The sequence below is a fragment of the Amblyomma americanum genome, chromosome 8 (assembly GCF_052857255.1).
Source record: "Amblyomma americanum isolate KBUSLIRL-KWMA chromosome 8, ASM5285725v1, whole genome shotgun sequence".
Taxonomy (NCBI): domain Eukaryota; kingdom Metazoa; phylum Arthropoda; class Arachnida; order Ixodida; family Ixodidae; genus Amblyomma; species Amblyomma americanum.
Genome location: NC_135504.1, coordinates 12,393,618 through 12,408,902, shown reverse-complemented (window position 1 = coordinate 12,408,902; position 15,285 = coordinate 12,393,618). Strand labels below are relative to the sequence as shown.

At 48.3% G+C, this 15,285-nt stretch overlaps 1 protein-coding gene across 1 annotated transcript in view; it reads right to left on the bottom strand.

Annotated features, from left to right (window-relative positions):
• The window catches only part of LOC144100922 (fatty acid synthase-like), a 71,297-nt gene extending 57,793 nt beyond the window's left edge, over positions 1 to 13,504 (bottom strand). The window contains exons 1-4 of the mRNA XM_077633844.1: positions 13,346 to 13,504; positions 3,309 to 3,447; positions 1,859 to 2,185; positions 690 to 890 (exon numbers count right to left, since the gene is read on the bottom strand). Coding sequence (XP_077489970.1) covers positions 690 to 890; positions 1,859 to 2,185; positions 3,309 to 3,447; positions 13,346 to 13,348 — 670 coding nt within the window. The 5' untranslated portion in view covers positions 13,349 to 13,504. The remainder of the gene's footprint in view (positions 1 to 689; positions 891 to 1,858; positions 2,186 to 3,308; positions 3,448 to 13,345) is intronic.
• Positions 13,505 to 15,285: the final 1,781 nt, after the last annotated feature.

Here is a 15,285-nt window from a genome sequence, read left to right as displayed (position 1 = left end):
TACCTTCACTCGAGAAGGCTTGTGTTTGCTCGCGAAAGCTGCTATCCTCAGCGAGAACTTTGCACTTAGACAGTACAGTCTGCGCCACGCTCGTGTACAGCGCTTGAGCGCTGCACTTCCCTTCAAACAAATCCAGATCTTGTCGTAGTCTCTAGGGTTGAGGTAACACATGCACGGATGTAGTGCCAGATAGACTCGCAAGCAAAGTAGGCAGGAACTCTTTGCTCAGAAGTCAGGGGCTGCTGTCTAATTTCAGTTTTTTGTTACCAGGTATGCACTGCATGAGCGCTCGACATAAGGGTGCCGTTGACTGTACACTGCTTTCCGTACCGCTACTAAAACGATGCAAGGACCCAATTCTTGGGGTGTAAGCTCATTGCCGTCATCTGGGCCACTAGTCGAAGCTTTGGCTAGCGGACTGAGGGTCCCCTTTAACTATTTTCTCTTGGCATTGTGTTGCCAAGAATCCCATCTTTTACCCTCTTTCTACTGCGTACACAATACGCGCAATATTACATGTTGCAAAACTTATGTCCCACTACGCCCCATGCAAAAACCTAAATGTTATACCCTGCTGTGAGATTATTTTGAGGGTGCGTATCGGAGCACAGCACATCCTAGTTTGAGCACAAAACTGTCTAACAATAAAAGCCTAGATACAAAGGGACAAGCGTGGGCGGCATACTTACAGCGTGAATCGAAGGCCTTGCACATTCCATCTGGAGAAAGCATGCCCAGCTTCATGAAACCCACAGCTGTAGTCGGCTTCAAGCTTATCATGCATCCGGCGACAATTGCCGCTTCGCACTGTCCACAACGAAGCGCCAGTATGGCCTGGTTGAGGGCCGTTATGGTGGACGAGCATGCCGTGTCCACGGTGACGCTAGGGCCTGAAAGCGAGGCACGGCGACACTGTACAGATTTCTTGGTGTTAAGTTTTCTGCCCACATCTACAATACGTAGTCTTAGCAGATAATGCAATCAGGCGATAAGTGCAGCCAGTGAGAGGTAACACTAGTCAGCAGCTGAAGCGCTGCTTCTGGCTCATTTAGTTTATTTAAGAAAAACTTAGTTTCTCCCCTTCAAAGCTTTAACCCTCGGAAAAGCAGTAGTTTGGCAAGCTAAGTGAACCAGCTTCAAATGCGAAATAAAAAAAATATGCAGTTCTGGTTCATTCATTGCGAAATCAGTGGGACAAAAAAGCCGTGCCAATAAATAGGGCCAAATAAAGCCAACGTTAGCCACAACTGCAGATGAACGCGAAAAGACAGCGTCTGATAGATTTTGAGACCTTATTCTTTTGCCTGCTTCAATTTGCTGTTAATGTTTGTTAATCTGCATTGTGGGCTGCGCAGTTAGCGAGCGTAGCTGGTACCATAAAATTTACAGTGGCTTAATTAGGCTATAATCCTGGAATTCAGCGAAAAGCAAGCACGCTTTCTAAGCGTCTGAGGCTCGTCCATGGCAGCTCGGCTACACGCTCGCGACAGTCGTTCTATATACGCCCACACGACCACGTAGCTATGACGTGGTATCATATTGTCTTACGACACCCCCACCGGATGTCATCACGTGGCTTCACATCACCCCATCAGAGGTTCTTGAGTTCAAAGGTCAACCCAAAGGTCACCCAATGTCAAAGGTCAGAGATCAAAGTTCAAAGGTTAACTAAAGGTCATGCGTCAAGGGCAGGGATCAAGGGTTCGACACCATAACTGTAACACAAGTGGTCATGCACAGCTATCCTTGGTTGGACTGAAGGTCGTTTAAGGTCGTTGTGCTGCCTAGCTGAAGGCTGCGTTACATAGCATAGTGATGCTTTTCGCTTCAAAAGCAAGCGGAAACAAAATTTGCGCACCACGAAAGTCGAATGTGTAAGACAGCCGGTTTGAGATCATGGCCCCGGAGCTGCCCAACAAGCTGTAGCCATCGATCTTGTCCGGGTCAGAGCAGAACGCCTGGTCAGAGTCAGTCTCGGCGCATCCGGCGAACACACCAATTTTCCGACCCCTTAGCGTCCAAGGGTCGTAGCCGGCGTCGACCATGGCCTCGTAAGATGTCTCAAGCAAGAGTCGCATCTGAGGGTCCATTACGTGAGCCTGCCTGGGATGCACGTTGAAGAAGTGGGCGTCGAAGAGCGACAGGTCACGGATTGTGCCCAAGCGCTCGGGCAGACCCAGGTAACCTGCGATCAGCGAAAATAAACACAGTTTCAAGCTTAAATGAAAAATCCTGAGGGCACATTCGGACAAGATTTAAATATTTTAGCCCTTTTCCAGCGGCACTCAACACCAGCGATGTAAGGGTCTAGAGAGAGAAAAACGAACGGAAAGGCAGAGAGGTTAACTAGGCGGCGCCCAGTATGTTACCCTACCTGTGGGAAGGGGAATGGAGGGAGTGATAGAAAGGGGAGAGAGCAAAAGGAGATCACTTTCCACATGTCCTTTGGCCATTACTTGCAGGGTACACAGGACACACACTGATAGTTCACAACCTAGCACTTAGTCCTGAGTCCTTCAAGAACTTGAAAAGTGCCTTCAAAGCTGACCTCTGCGATGAAGGCTTACTCCAAGGACCCAGAATCTTGGCTTCAGTAAGGGGCCGAGGATCTAAACGGCGGAGTGTTGCAGCCAGGAGGGCACGCTCACGCTGAAACCGAGGGCAGTCACAAAGTAAACCTTGCAGGCAGTGCCAGTCGTCGGCGTAAGGTAACAAATGTGGGATTTACGAAGGAAAAGTATCTACAAGAACGCATTGGCAAAACAATCGCTGCGAATATGGCCCCTCTTTTGTTTGAAGTTTAAGTGTTGTGTAGGTTCTGCAAGAGGACCCGGAATCGCAGAGAATTTCTGCCTCCGCCCGGGCACTGGACGCCTAACATAACCGGTTCTCAGTGTAGCTTAGTTTCTGTTTCCTCGGGCACCAGCTCGATTAGGGTAATCGCAAGCGATTTCTCCTTGTTGTTTCTCTTGACACAAGAGATACCAGTTGGTTTCAGGAATTTAAGCCAAATGAAAGATGTCACTTCATTGTATTTGTTTTTTTTAACTGACTCCGGAACTGCATTTTTTCTTGCAATTCCTTCCCTTTGAATAAGGTTTTGTGATCTAACATAGGTGTGACTTCGCGGTCAACTGTAGAGCAGGAACATGGGTTGGTTCAAACCAAAAAAATCTTTTTTTCAATTGTATACGCTAAACCCATCTTTTAGTGCGGCAGCGGATGACACTTTGGGCAATGGAACCTTGAGGTTTCAATCCATTCAAAGCCTAATTTTACACCAGTGGATCCGTGTGCGTTGCTCATACCTCGAGGCCAGCGAGCCTCATCGGCCGTGATAAAGTCGAAACCCGCGTAGAGTTTTTCCTTGAACTCGGCCAGATCATCCGCTTGTGGGAATCGAGCCGATAATCCAGTGATTGCAATGTCCTCATTATCCATGGCCTCCTGCAAAGGGACCGACAGTCAAAATAAAAAAAAAACAGTTTCAGCGTTGCCCAACAGCTTCATGACATTGGAAACATGTGAAGTACTGTTTTTATCCTAACAGCGAAATATAGCAACGCGCAAGACAATGGCGCCAATCTCCCAAAATATTGAAGGGAATGCCAGGGGTGCTACCCTGAGCTGAACAAAGTAACTGCCATTGTGAGGGAAAATTCTAGGCTAAAAAAGAGAGAGAGAGAGAGAATGAAGGAAACGCAGGGAGGTTAACCAGATGTGAGTCTCCGGTTTGCTACCCTACACTGGGGATGGGGGATAGGGGTTAGAAAGATGACAGAGAGGTAAACGCAAAAAAAAGGGGGAAAAAAGGAACATGCACACATGGAGACACACACACACAAGGCGTTCCAGTTAGTCTTTCACACAGCCCGGTTGATTGTAAGAAGCGCAAAAGCGCTTGCACGGCCTTCTTCTGCGACCAAAAAAAAAAGAAAATTTTAGAAGTGGCATGCATGCGGACTATGACACACGCATTAGTGAGCCTTCTGTGGCTGTAGATAAGGACACTCAGTTTTTGCCGAGATAGGTATGCGCTTTTTTTCTTTTAACGCGACAGCGTGTCGCAGAAAAGCCGGAGTCGTCGGCGGCGTTGGCCGTGAGCAAAAAATGACGCAGTATGTGTCACATCTTGGTGGACACCTGAACCGCGCCATAAGGGAAGTGGTTTTCCTTCCCTTACGGCGCGGTTCGGGTGTCCAGGAGAATTGTGAGACAGGCGTCATTTCCTTTCCTTAAAACCAATTTTCATTTCATTTTCCTTCATTTACGGCCCGGTTCGGGTGTTCATCGAAATATGTGAGACAGTCGTCCCTTCCTTAAATTGTCCAACGGGCCACGCGTCGCGCCGAACGGGCGATGGCGTTCCGTGGACTCTTGGAAACGCTGCGACACACTGTCGCGTCTCACTCTTAAAGACGAAGCTTAAGCGTCCTCCAAATTTTTTTTTCTTGGTGCCTTCTGCTTTATTTTCGTCAGGTTCAATACCATTTTGCGTGAATTCTGCCACGGCCGTTCACCTTACTCTGTTGTGGTACGGTTTGCGCAGGCGCACACTTTTCTGACCATGTCCTTTCCAATAAACCCCAGTTGCTAGTTGCCGCTCGTCCTGTCCACTTCACTTCCTACGTCCTGTACCTGTCGCGGATATTTTTGCCCTTGAACATGTCGAACCAGCTGGCCCAGAATAATAGTAGCCACAACTTGAGAATCATCCCATAACCACAGCAGGAATAACGAGTGCACTTACCCAATTTGGAATTCGTGGCAGCTCCACGAGGAAAGCTGACTAGAGCGATTTCGTAAGTCAACGTTTTAGATGGACAGTGCACGCCACCAGGTAGCACAAGTCGATCATTACCCGAATGGCACCGTTATATTAGCTCGGTGTTAGTAATTGTTCAACCATTGTGTTAAAGTAAAACCTTCCTGACATTTACGACCCGTAATTTTAAAGTCGTCGCCCCTAGGTACAACGTCAAAAGAATAGAATAATTGGTTTCCTGAAGTATATAACTAGGCAACTGGCCTTCACCCCCACTACATCGATTCAGGAACATACGATACTTGTTGTTGAGACTGAAGGAATAATGAAAAGGAAAGTGCGACGATCCTGTCCACTGGCTCAAGCTAAGTAGAGCCACTGGATGATGATGATGATGATGATGAAATAACTTTATTTGCACCCGTCAAGGAATCAGAGGGCGAAAAAGACGAGTCTTGACCGCCGTCATCTTCCTCCCCTTTCAGCAGGCTGGGATCCCTTGGGATTCAGCGGTGTCCAGGGCCAGACGGATGACTTCTTTTTGTTCTTCTTCTTTCTGGCTGGCCATTAAAGCCTCCCAGGACTCTATATTCCTGTCTGGTTCGTTGTGGCTAGGGCATGTCCACACCATGTGGATCATGTCTGCTATTTCATTACACTGTTTACACCTGGGGTCTTGGATCGCCGGATGCCATCTGCTTAGTGCGAGTGGGTTTGGAAAAACTCCCGCCTGTAACTTTCTCCATATGACCTCTTCCTTTTTGCTGAGGCCCTTGCATGCTCCAGGTAATGTCTGTCTTCCTAATCTGTAATGGTTAAGAATATCTTGGTACGTGTTCAGCTCCTCGCTCGTCTGAAGGGACTCTCTACTCGACGAGACCGCATTGGGGTCCCGGTGTGTGAGTCCTCGGGCCAATGCGTGCGCTGTCTCGTTTCCCCGGAGGCCCTCGTGGGCCGGAGTCCAAACAAGGTTAATTAGTTCTGCCGGTGTCGGGCCGGCTGTGAGAATTTTGACTGCTTCGACAGATACCCTGCCTGCGTTGTAGTCGCGGATAGCCGATTTGGAATCTGTTATAATCACCCTAACATTCCGTTGAGTTAAAGCCAGCGCAATGGCTACCTCCTCAGCCGCTGTTGCATCACTCTTTTGGGTGCTGCAGCACGAGACTCGGTCTCCGCCCTCCCTGGTCGCCAGGGCTACGAAACCCGTTCTGCCTTCATATTCCGCCACGTCCGTGTAAACCACGTCCTGTCTATTGGCTAATTTTTTCTGCAGAGCTTTCGCTCTGTCCTTTCGCCTACCCTCATGGTGTACCGGATGCATATTCCTTGGGAGTGGTGGGATTCTGATTTTGTTCCTTATGTCTGTTGGGATATTCTCCGTGTGTTTGCGCCGCGCTCGAGGTTCGAAGCCTAGCTTTTCTAGTATTTTTAGCCCCGAATGGCTGCGTAGAAGTCGTTGTTGTTGCGCTACTCTGGTAGCCTCAATGAGCTCGTCTAGGGTGTTTGAAATCCCCATGTTCAGAATTTTCTGGGTGGATGTGTACGGGGGGAGGCCCAGAGCGGTTTTGACGCCCTTCCTAATTACGATTTCAATCTTGTTTTTTTCTGCTTTGGCTAGCCGTAGGTATGGTGCCACGTATGTGATTCTGCTGATTACAAATGACTGAACTAGTCTTAAGAGGTTCGTCTCCTTCATTACCGCGTGTTTATTTGCTATTCTTTTGAGTAGCCTACACGTCTGGCTTACACTCGATTCGAGTTTTCGTATCGTTTCGGTGTTCTTACCGTTTGTCTGTATCCTAAGACCCAGTACTCTAATCATCTCCACTGATGGTATTTTGTCCCCGTTTACCGTTAGCGTTATCCCATGTTCATGGGGCTTTGTTTGTCTCTTTTGTGGGCCGAGGAAGAGCGCTTCAGATTTCTCGGCAGAACATTTGAGTCCTACTTGTTTTAGGTACGACTCAATTTCCTCGATCGCTCTTTGGAGGGTACCTTCGATGTGCGCGTCACTGCCTCTGGTAACCCAGAGGGTGAGGTCGTCCGCGTATATTGTGTGGTTGAGCCCTTCTATACGCGTCAATTTCTGTGGTAAGCCAATCATTGCAATATTGAAGAGTGTCGGTGATAGGACCGAGCCTTGGGGAGTACCTTTGTTGCCCAGCCTTATGCCTTTCTCTTCCTTCCCTCCTAGGCTGATAGTAACTGTTCTGTTTGAAAGAAAGTCCTTCACGTAGTTGTATACCTTTCCCCCTACATTTAGAGTTTCTAAGCGTTCTAGTATGGCTGCGTGGTCAACGTTGTCAAAAGCTTTGGCCACGTCAAGGCCGACTATTACTCTGGTATCAGCTGTTTCGTTGTCTAGCACTTGTTCTTTAAGTTGAAGCATAACATCGCATGCAGAAAGATGTGTCCTGAATCCGATCATTGTGTCGGGGTAAAGCTTTTGTTCTTCTAGGAATCTGTTTCGCCTCGTTTGAATAACGTGCTCCATTAGCTTACCTACACATGAGGTAAGCGAAATGGGCCTCAGGTTTTCGAGACTTAGTTTCTTACCTGGTTTTGGAATAAGGACTAGGTTGGCCTCTTTCCACGAAGGTGGTATTCGGCCCTTGTCCCAACATTCCTGCATGTACGCTGTTAGGTTTCTAATTGATGCATCATCCAAATTCCTCAGCATGCGATTGCTGATTCTGTCTGGACCTGCCGCAGTTTTAGTTCTGAGTCTGTTCAACTCCGCCCTAACCTCTCCGATGGTGATGGGCCCATCTAGAAGAGGATTCTCTGCGCCCTTGTACTCGGGGAGGGGTGTGGGTGGTGTGCACCTCAAGTACCTGTCCCTTACTTCAGAGATTAGTTGATCGCTAGTGCCTTCGTATTTATATACGAGTTTCTGTAGTTGTTGTCGTGCCTCATACTTTGTCTTGTCCGGGTCTAAGAGATGTCTGAGCATTTTCCACGTGTTGGCTTTGCTGATTCTGCGGTCCATCTGCTCGCAGATACTACCCCAGTTTTGTCTGGTTAAGTTCAGCGCGTGCTCCTCGATATCTCTATTCAGTTTGGCTAGGAGCTTACGTATGTTTCTGTTCCCCTTGTTTTGAGCAAGGTTTTCTTCTAGCTCCCTTTTCTTGCGCCACAGGCCTATCATACGCCTGTCTACCTCCTCTTGCGTTTCGTCTGCTTCCACCTCTTCGGTGGCTTCTTTAACTGCTGCGAGAAGGTCTGTGCCCCAAGATTCTATGTCCCTGATTGCGTCTCGCGTAGGAAGGTTCGCCCTGAATAGATCCCAATTTACCGCTGCGACCTTTTTGGGTCTCGGTGTGGGCGGTCCGTCTTCTACCACAATCTCAATAATTTTGTGGTCGCTTCCTAGGTCCTCCCCCGTGTTACACCACCTTGCCGTGATTTGGCCTCCGGTGAGTGTTAAGTCAGGTGTAGTGTCCCTACTCACGCTATTGCCCAGTCTTGTTGGTTTGATGGGGTCAGTGATCAAGATGAGCTCATTGTGGAGAATGCTGTCCCAGAGTTCTCTGCCCTTGATTTGCGTATATTTGTATCCCCATGCGGGATGATGAGCGTTAAAGTCCCCGACAATGACGATAGGGTTTTTGCCCGCTATCTGTTTCGTTTTTGCGAATAGCCTGTCGAAGCCGCAATCCTTTCTCTGTTTCGGAGAGCTGTATACGTTTAAGACGAATAGGCTGTTCTCTCTCCGCTTACGCGGTATCATTTCGATTAGAGTGTGATCTAATTGGACGTGCCCTGTCTCGTGCTGCAGCGCGGTAACGTTGCGTTTGACAAGGGTGGCAACCTGCGTGTTGTCCCCTCGGCCCGGGTACGATTTGTAACCGGGCAGCTTCGCGTTTTTCCCGCGCTCTTGTAAAGCTATAATTTCGGGTTTGTCTCCGTTTGCAAGGAACGATTGTAAAACGGCCCGTTTACGCAGAAAGCCCCTACAGTTCCACTGCCAGATAGTATTATTGTTCTTTGGCCAAGGCATTTTTGGTTGCTTGGAATTCCGCGTATATCCATTGGTCCCTTTTCTCAAATTCCGCCGTGAGAGCAGCGTCTCGCTTTGCAAATTCTGCTCTGATCGTTTCTGTGACTTGTTTCATGAATTGCATTAGTGTTCCGTTCAGTAGTTTCATGTCCTGTTGTTGTTTGTCGTTTAGTTGTTCGAATTTGGTCTCAAGATCCGACTCTTTGGTACGTTTCTTTTTTGAAGGGGGTTTTTCAACCTTCTCTGTCTCAACCTCTCTATCCTGCTCCACTTGCATAGGCGCCATTGCCTTTTCCTGTTGCGGTTTGTTTTCCTCGGGTTGTTTAGCTGTCGTTTCTAGCATTTTGATCCGCTCTTCTTGCTTCTTAATATAATCAGTTAAAGTCTTAACCTGATCTGCCTGCTGTTTAATAAGTTCTTTTAATTCTTTAACTGTCTCGGAGTCCTGGGAAACTTTAGCTGGCCAGCTCACCTTTGCAGCTTGCTCCTTGCGTGGCTGTTGCTGTCCGGTTTGTAGCCGGGGGAACGACTCTGACCGAAACCTCGTTCTGCTGCCGGATCTATCACGGGAGCGGCTGTTCCTTCGGTCTTCTTGCTTCGCTTCTTCAGCCTCCTGTTTGGCTTCCCATTGGCGTTTCTTGACAATATAAGGGGTGCGAAAGAGATTTTTGCACCTCTTGTCCCCGGTGTAGTGTTCTTTGCCACATAGTTGGCACTGCGGTGTACATTGGTGCCCCTCGGGGGGCGATGTCATGCCACAGCCGCGGCACTTGGTCACCTCACTGTCGCAGACGTCCGAGCGGTGGCCAAGTCCTCCGCACTTGTAACAGACCTCATAGCGTTTCTTGTATAGAAAGCACTTGAAAGTGATTCCGCTCAAGACTACTCTAAGTGGTACTTTCTCTTCTTCAAAGGTGATTAGGAAAGATTTAGTCTTCCCCATTCTTCGTGCATCTATGACTAGAGGGTTGAATCCGTTAATGTTCAGTCCTTCTAGTACATACTTGTGTGTGTATTCCACATCAATTCCATGGATGACTCCCCTGCCGCAACTCTCTGGTGCGTTCATGTAGGTGGTCACACCGCGTTCCTTGTCTCCGATCTTGACAGTTTCAAGTTTCTCCACCTTCCTCGCGTTTTCGTAGCTAGGCGAGTGGTAGGTAATCGTTCCTTGCTTGGCGTTTATAGCTAGTCTGTCCTTCAGTGCCTCCTCGTCCTTGATTCCGGCGTTCTCCCTGATGGCCGCCGCAATTCTCATCTCGGTGGTGCTCTTCAGCATTGTGAGTCCTTCTTTGGGACGCAGAACTACTTTTCATCCGGTCGCTGGAAGTCTCGGGAGGTCTGAGGCTATTGAACGTTCAGCGAGTTTCCGTCCCACCTCTCTGTAGGCTCTCGTGTCACTGCCGTCGGTCGTCGCAACAGTGGCGGCTTTCGCTGTCGCCGCGTCTCCGGCACCATGTGGGTGTCCTAGGTGGCGTTCGTTGTTCTCCAATTTTTCCGCTCGCTTCTTCAGTCGCATAATCCATTCTTCTTTTTCGGTTTCTTTGGGGTCGATGTCGGTTCCCACCACCGCCACTTCCATCGTCATCGTGGAGCCAGGCGCGGTCGGCGATGGCGGGAGCTCGCCGGTCGCCGCCTTCCCGGTCGAAGTAGGCCTATCGTAGCGTGTAGCGCTGGCGAACTTGGAGTGACGATATAGGCTTTAAAGATGCACTTACAGGCACAAATGTCGTATCCTCGGGTTACTTGCACCTTAGGAAACAGGTTTCAAGGACATTTACGGTCAACGTAGGAAAAAATCCGCCATGAAATCACTGATTTCGCGGAGCCGACGTGAAACGCGTCCGTACTCCTCGACGCCCCCTGGCGGTCCCTCAGCCACTGGAAAAATTTTCAGATTCTAGTGACCCTAGAGCTAAGCCTCAATTACTGCTACGTGCGGACAGTAGGAGAATTAAAAGAAATGTGACTTGGCCTCCGCGATCGGTTCCAGCAGCGGCGGCTTGATCGCGGAGGCCATGGATGTGAGAAAAAAGGACTGAAAGAAGAGACCCGCGTCGCAACTACGTCCGCCGAAGCGACGACAACGGCTTTAGCAAGAGGCACCCCCGCTGGCAAGGAGCCCTTGCCACATTGGCGAGAGCCCCTAGATCCCAGCACCGTGGAGTCGGTAAGGCACCATATAATATTTGCCAGAAAATATCATCCTCCAAAATATTGTCACGTAGTGGTGACGGCAGTCGAAGCAGCGATGAAGACGGACAAAAGGTGTTTTAAAAGAAAACTGTTTATTGGGCTGACTTGCGCCCAAAATGGACTGAATCACTCGGCGGCGGCGAAGCGACAAGCGTGCTCGGCGGTCGCCGAACAGAATGCCCACCGCTGTCGGCCGTGCTCAATTTAAATCTGATAGGGAACTTTACAGATAAAGCGTGCAAAGTTACTAGAACATTCTGGAACAACATAGAATCAGCTATGCCTGGCTGCGATCAATCGAGATAAATCTAGTCGCGTCTTGCGTCGTAAACATAGCGATGAAGCATCGTGGCGGCAGATTTGAAGAATGAACAAACACTGCAAAGATTCGCTGCAATATAGAAACCCGATTTTATACCGTTGGGCATCCACAATGGTCAACGCGCAGCCCATGGTAAATACAATAGATTGGCCACATTTTTAACCAGCATAACAGAGTTTGCTCCACACAAAAGCCTCAATAAATCTCTTGTTGCTTTGTGCCATAGTAGGCATAATATGGAATTGGCGGGTTTAGGTGTTTACCGTCCTCAAACGGCACTGAGACAATGGGAGTTGTGCTGCGGTGTGATACTATTTCGATTTCTTCTTTCACTTTTTTTTCGGTGGAGTTTAATATATTTTAAGCACGGCCTAATTGTACGTAGTGTTTATGCAAAATATTCATGTTATTTTTGAGGATGTTTGCGATAAAAATCAACCAGGAACTTTCAAACATGATTCATATCTTTTCAGAAATTCGTGGCATCAGAACCACACCACGTGCGCTTCAAGGATTTTGACACTCAAATCCTTTCTAGCAGAGTGCGCCATGTGAAGCCAATGTATTCTTGCGCTATAAGCGCTACTCGTGACGTCACCCCTCACGCCATTAGGAAACTCCTGTTGCTAGATGGCCTTCAGTTGTGGGAGAGGCACTCAACTTAGCAAAGTCTACGATGTCGGATTACGCAGTCTCGAGCGACGCCTAAATGATATGTGTAATCGAAAGAAACCGGCAGAAATCACATGTACTTTGTTATTCCTTCATGTGCTGCAGTTCAGTTCAATAGACAGAATAAGAACTCCGTGGAATTATCCAGTAATGTGTGGAAGAGGAATTCACAGCACGGTGATAAAAATAGTAGCTTCGTGCTCTGCAATGATGAAAGACTCTGAGTATAGAAAAACTGCAGCATATAAATGTACCTGCTGCAATTTATTTTTCAAATTGCCAAATGTGAACATCAGGATTGGCACCTTCAGCACGAATTAAGCTATTTTAATTTTTAATGCAGCTTCGAGAAGGAAGGCTTGAAACACTTCCTATGTTGGCAGCATCTTTAGTTCAACGTTTTGGTAAGGACTACTGACCAAGTACTAGCGATAACTTCTAGCGCTTCAAATACGTGCCGCCTGAAAATTGCGAATATCTGTGAGTACAAAATTTAGTTCTCTTCATCGTTCTGAAATTTGTAATTCGAGCTCAGAGATCTACTAGCATACTGTAAAATCATCAATTGAAAGTGCGGTGTCTAAAGTAAGCAGTAAGATATTTTGTAAGAAGAATGAGATTCTTGAAATATTTTAGGTTGTTACTGTAACATATGTCATACTACAAAAAAACAAAAAAAAATATTAAATATTTATTATATTAATCTAACTACGGAAAAACGTGATCTCGCTCAGGGATCATAAATAAATATATTCATTTCATCCAAACGCGTTCATATATCTAAATACTAGCACACGGATTTAGTACGGTGGGCTTTGCGCATTTGCGCGCTTAGCGGAATAGCGCACCCAGAGCGCGAAGACGAGGCGCTAGTGTTAGCTCAGGCAACCAATTTTTAAAGGTTACCGTTGCGGGTTTCTCTCGCTCAGCGTCAAAACATGCCAACGTCCATCGGAGCGGCAGGCGTCCGCTTCTTCCGTACATGCTATCGTTAAACACAGCAAATCAACAAAACGAATAGCACTTAAAACGCGATCACTTGTGATAATACTCAGCAGTTTCTGCGCCCACTTTGACATCATCGCCTCCATTCTGTTGTTCGTAGCAAACATGTTGCTAACACACTGCACTGAGGACGCAAAAGAAAAACGTTATTAAAGAAATTATTCCGGAGCCCTCCACTACGGCAACTCTCTCTTCCTTTCTTCTTTCACTCCCTCCTTTACCCTTCCCTTACTGCGCGCTTCAGGTGTCCAGCGATATATGAGACAGATACTGCGCCATTTCCTTTCCCCCAAAACCAATTATTATTATTATTATTAAAGACATGAGAACTTCACGATAAGCATAAAAAATTACGCCATTGAATAAGAGGTTCGTGCCTCACCATCACACTTCGGTCACTTGCGTAGTGCTCGGTCGTGGAGGTTCACAATGCAGGTCGTAGTGACCACATGTGTATCAAAGACGAGGATGAGGCGCACAGCGAGAACTGCTGCTAATGGAGGAGCTCGGTTTTTGCCTAGTCCGGCACTACGGAAAGGCACACCTGCTAGCAGTCCTCAACGCAGGTTTGCTGCGAAGGGAGCTTGCGAATTGCCCGCTGTCGCACTGTCGCGGTGCCCGACGTCCGTTCGCGCTGCATTCCAGTACTCCGCTGCTTGTTTTTTTTTTGTAACTAGTTTTTACTTTGAGGCAGCGGGATCAGTCACCTCCATTCATCCGCAAATGAAAACACGTGCGCTGCACGACCTTTCCGCCCTCATCGAGAACGCTGTTCAATCATGAGCTTCGCTGTACTTTTTTTCGTCTACAGTGACACCACCGGACACTCGAATAAAGGTGTTGTTAAGCCAGGGCTCACTGAACTTACAGGACGGTTACCAGTGTGTAAAGCGTGACTAAGCGATAGCTTTTGAAGTATTTTCATTTTACGATATATTGACGTGACGAAGTAGCCATCGACATTGATATGTGTATAATTATAAAGCTCTTATCACGTTTACATACATACTAGTTCGAGCAGTGCTTTCATCCAGTCCGCCTTTCAGGCGAGCTGCGCAACAGCCGCTGAGCTTCTCCTCGGGTGGAACGGTTTGCAGCAGCCGCTGGAGGCCAGCCCCGCGTCGCTTCGCCACTCAAGCCATGCTGCCCTCCTCATTCTACGGTAACCACTCTTCGCATGTTTCCGGAGGAAGGAGCCCTGCGGTTGCTCATACCTCGCTCTCCCCGCACCCTCCTCCTGCTCCCGCCACCATACCCTCTTCCTTCCACAGGGACCTCTCTCCAGTTGCATATTTTTACGCTATCGCCATGGCCTCGCAAGCTAGAAAACCTCCGGGTGGCTCCCGTGTCACCACCCGGTGGTGGTTATGCATTCCTCCGCTCTCGACATATCTCATCCTTTCATGGCTAACGCCCTCTGGATGCTTCCTGTGGTCACGACCTGCGCGTACACATTCCTGCGCTGCCGCCACACCCACCTCCTATCATGGTAATCCTCCTCCTCCCTCCACCGTAACTACCCTTCGGGTTGCTCCGATGGCAACCACCCGCCTCGGTGGCTGATTGGTCGGGGCGCCCGGCAACTGATCCGGAGTGCCTGGGTTGAGACCCGACCGCGGCGGCCGCGTTTCGATGGAGGCGAAACGCAGAACACGCCAGTGTAGTGTGCGATGTCACTGCACGTTAAACAACCAGATGGTCGAAATTATTCAAGAGCAGTAGACCATGCTGCCCCATGAATTTACACTGTGCCGCTGCCAAATCTGAACTCCTGCTCCTTCCCTCACACCGCCGTTATGGACCCTCTCCCTCTACCACTGTTCACGTTAATTATCACGCAATTCAAAAGGCCTCTCAAATTCGGGTACCTGGCCTTTTCGTTCAGGCCAACTTAGTTAACACTCTTACTCTTCAAACCCATCGCACGACTGTCGATCACACCCTTACCCTCATAGGGCGCGTTCCAACAACCACGGAGGTCTCCGTGAGTCGGAACTTCTTCGCTTTGTCCAGGTTTTTGTCCTTAACAGATTTGCATACACACTGCCGTACCTTCGCCTCTTCAACGCGGAAATCGACGCCGTGGGCGTCCTTCTCCGTCGTGTTTATAAATACACTCTTGCTATTTAGTCCAATGTGTCCTCCGAAAGTTTTCTTGAAACTGGAATCCTCAACACCTCCCTGAGATAGTAGAGGCTAATCTCACCTCACAGTATGCCCTTCTTGCCCGTACCACGACTAGTCGGCATATACTTCAATCCCTACCCATCGACTTTACCGTGATTAATCAGTCCAAGCACACTATCCCCTACTATATTCATC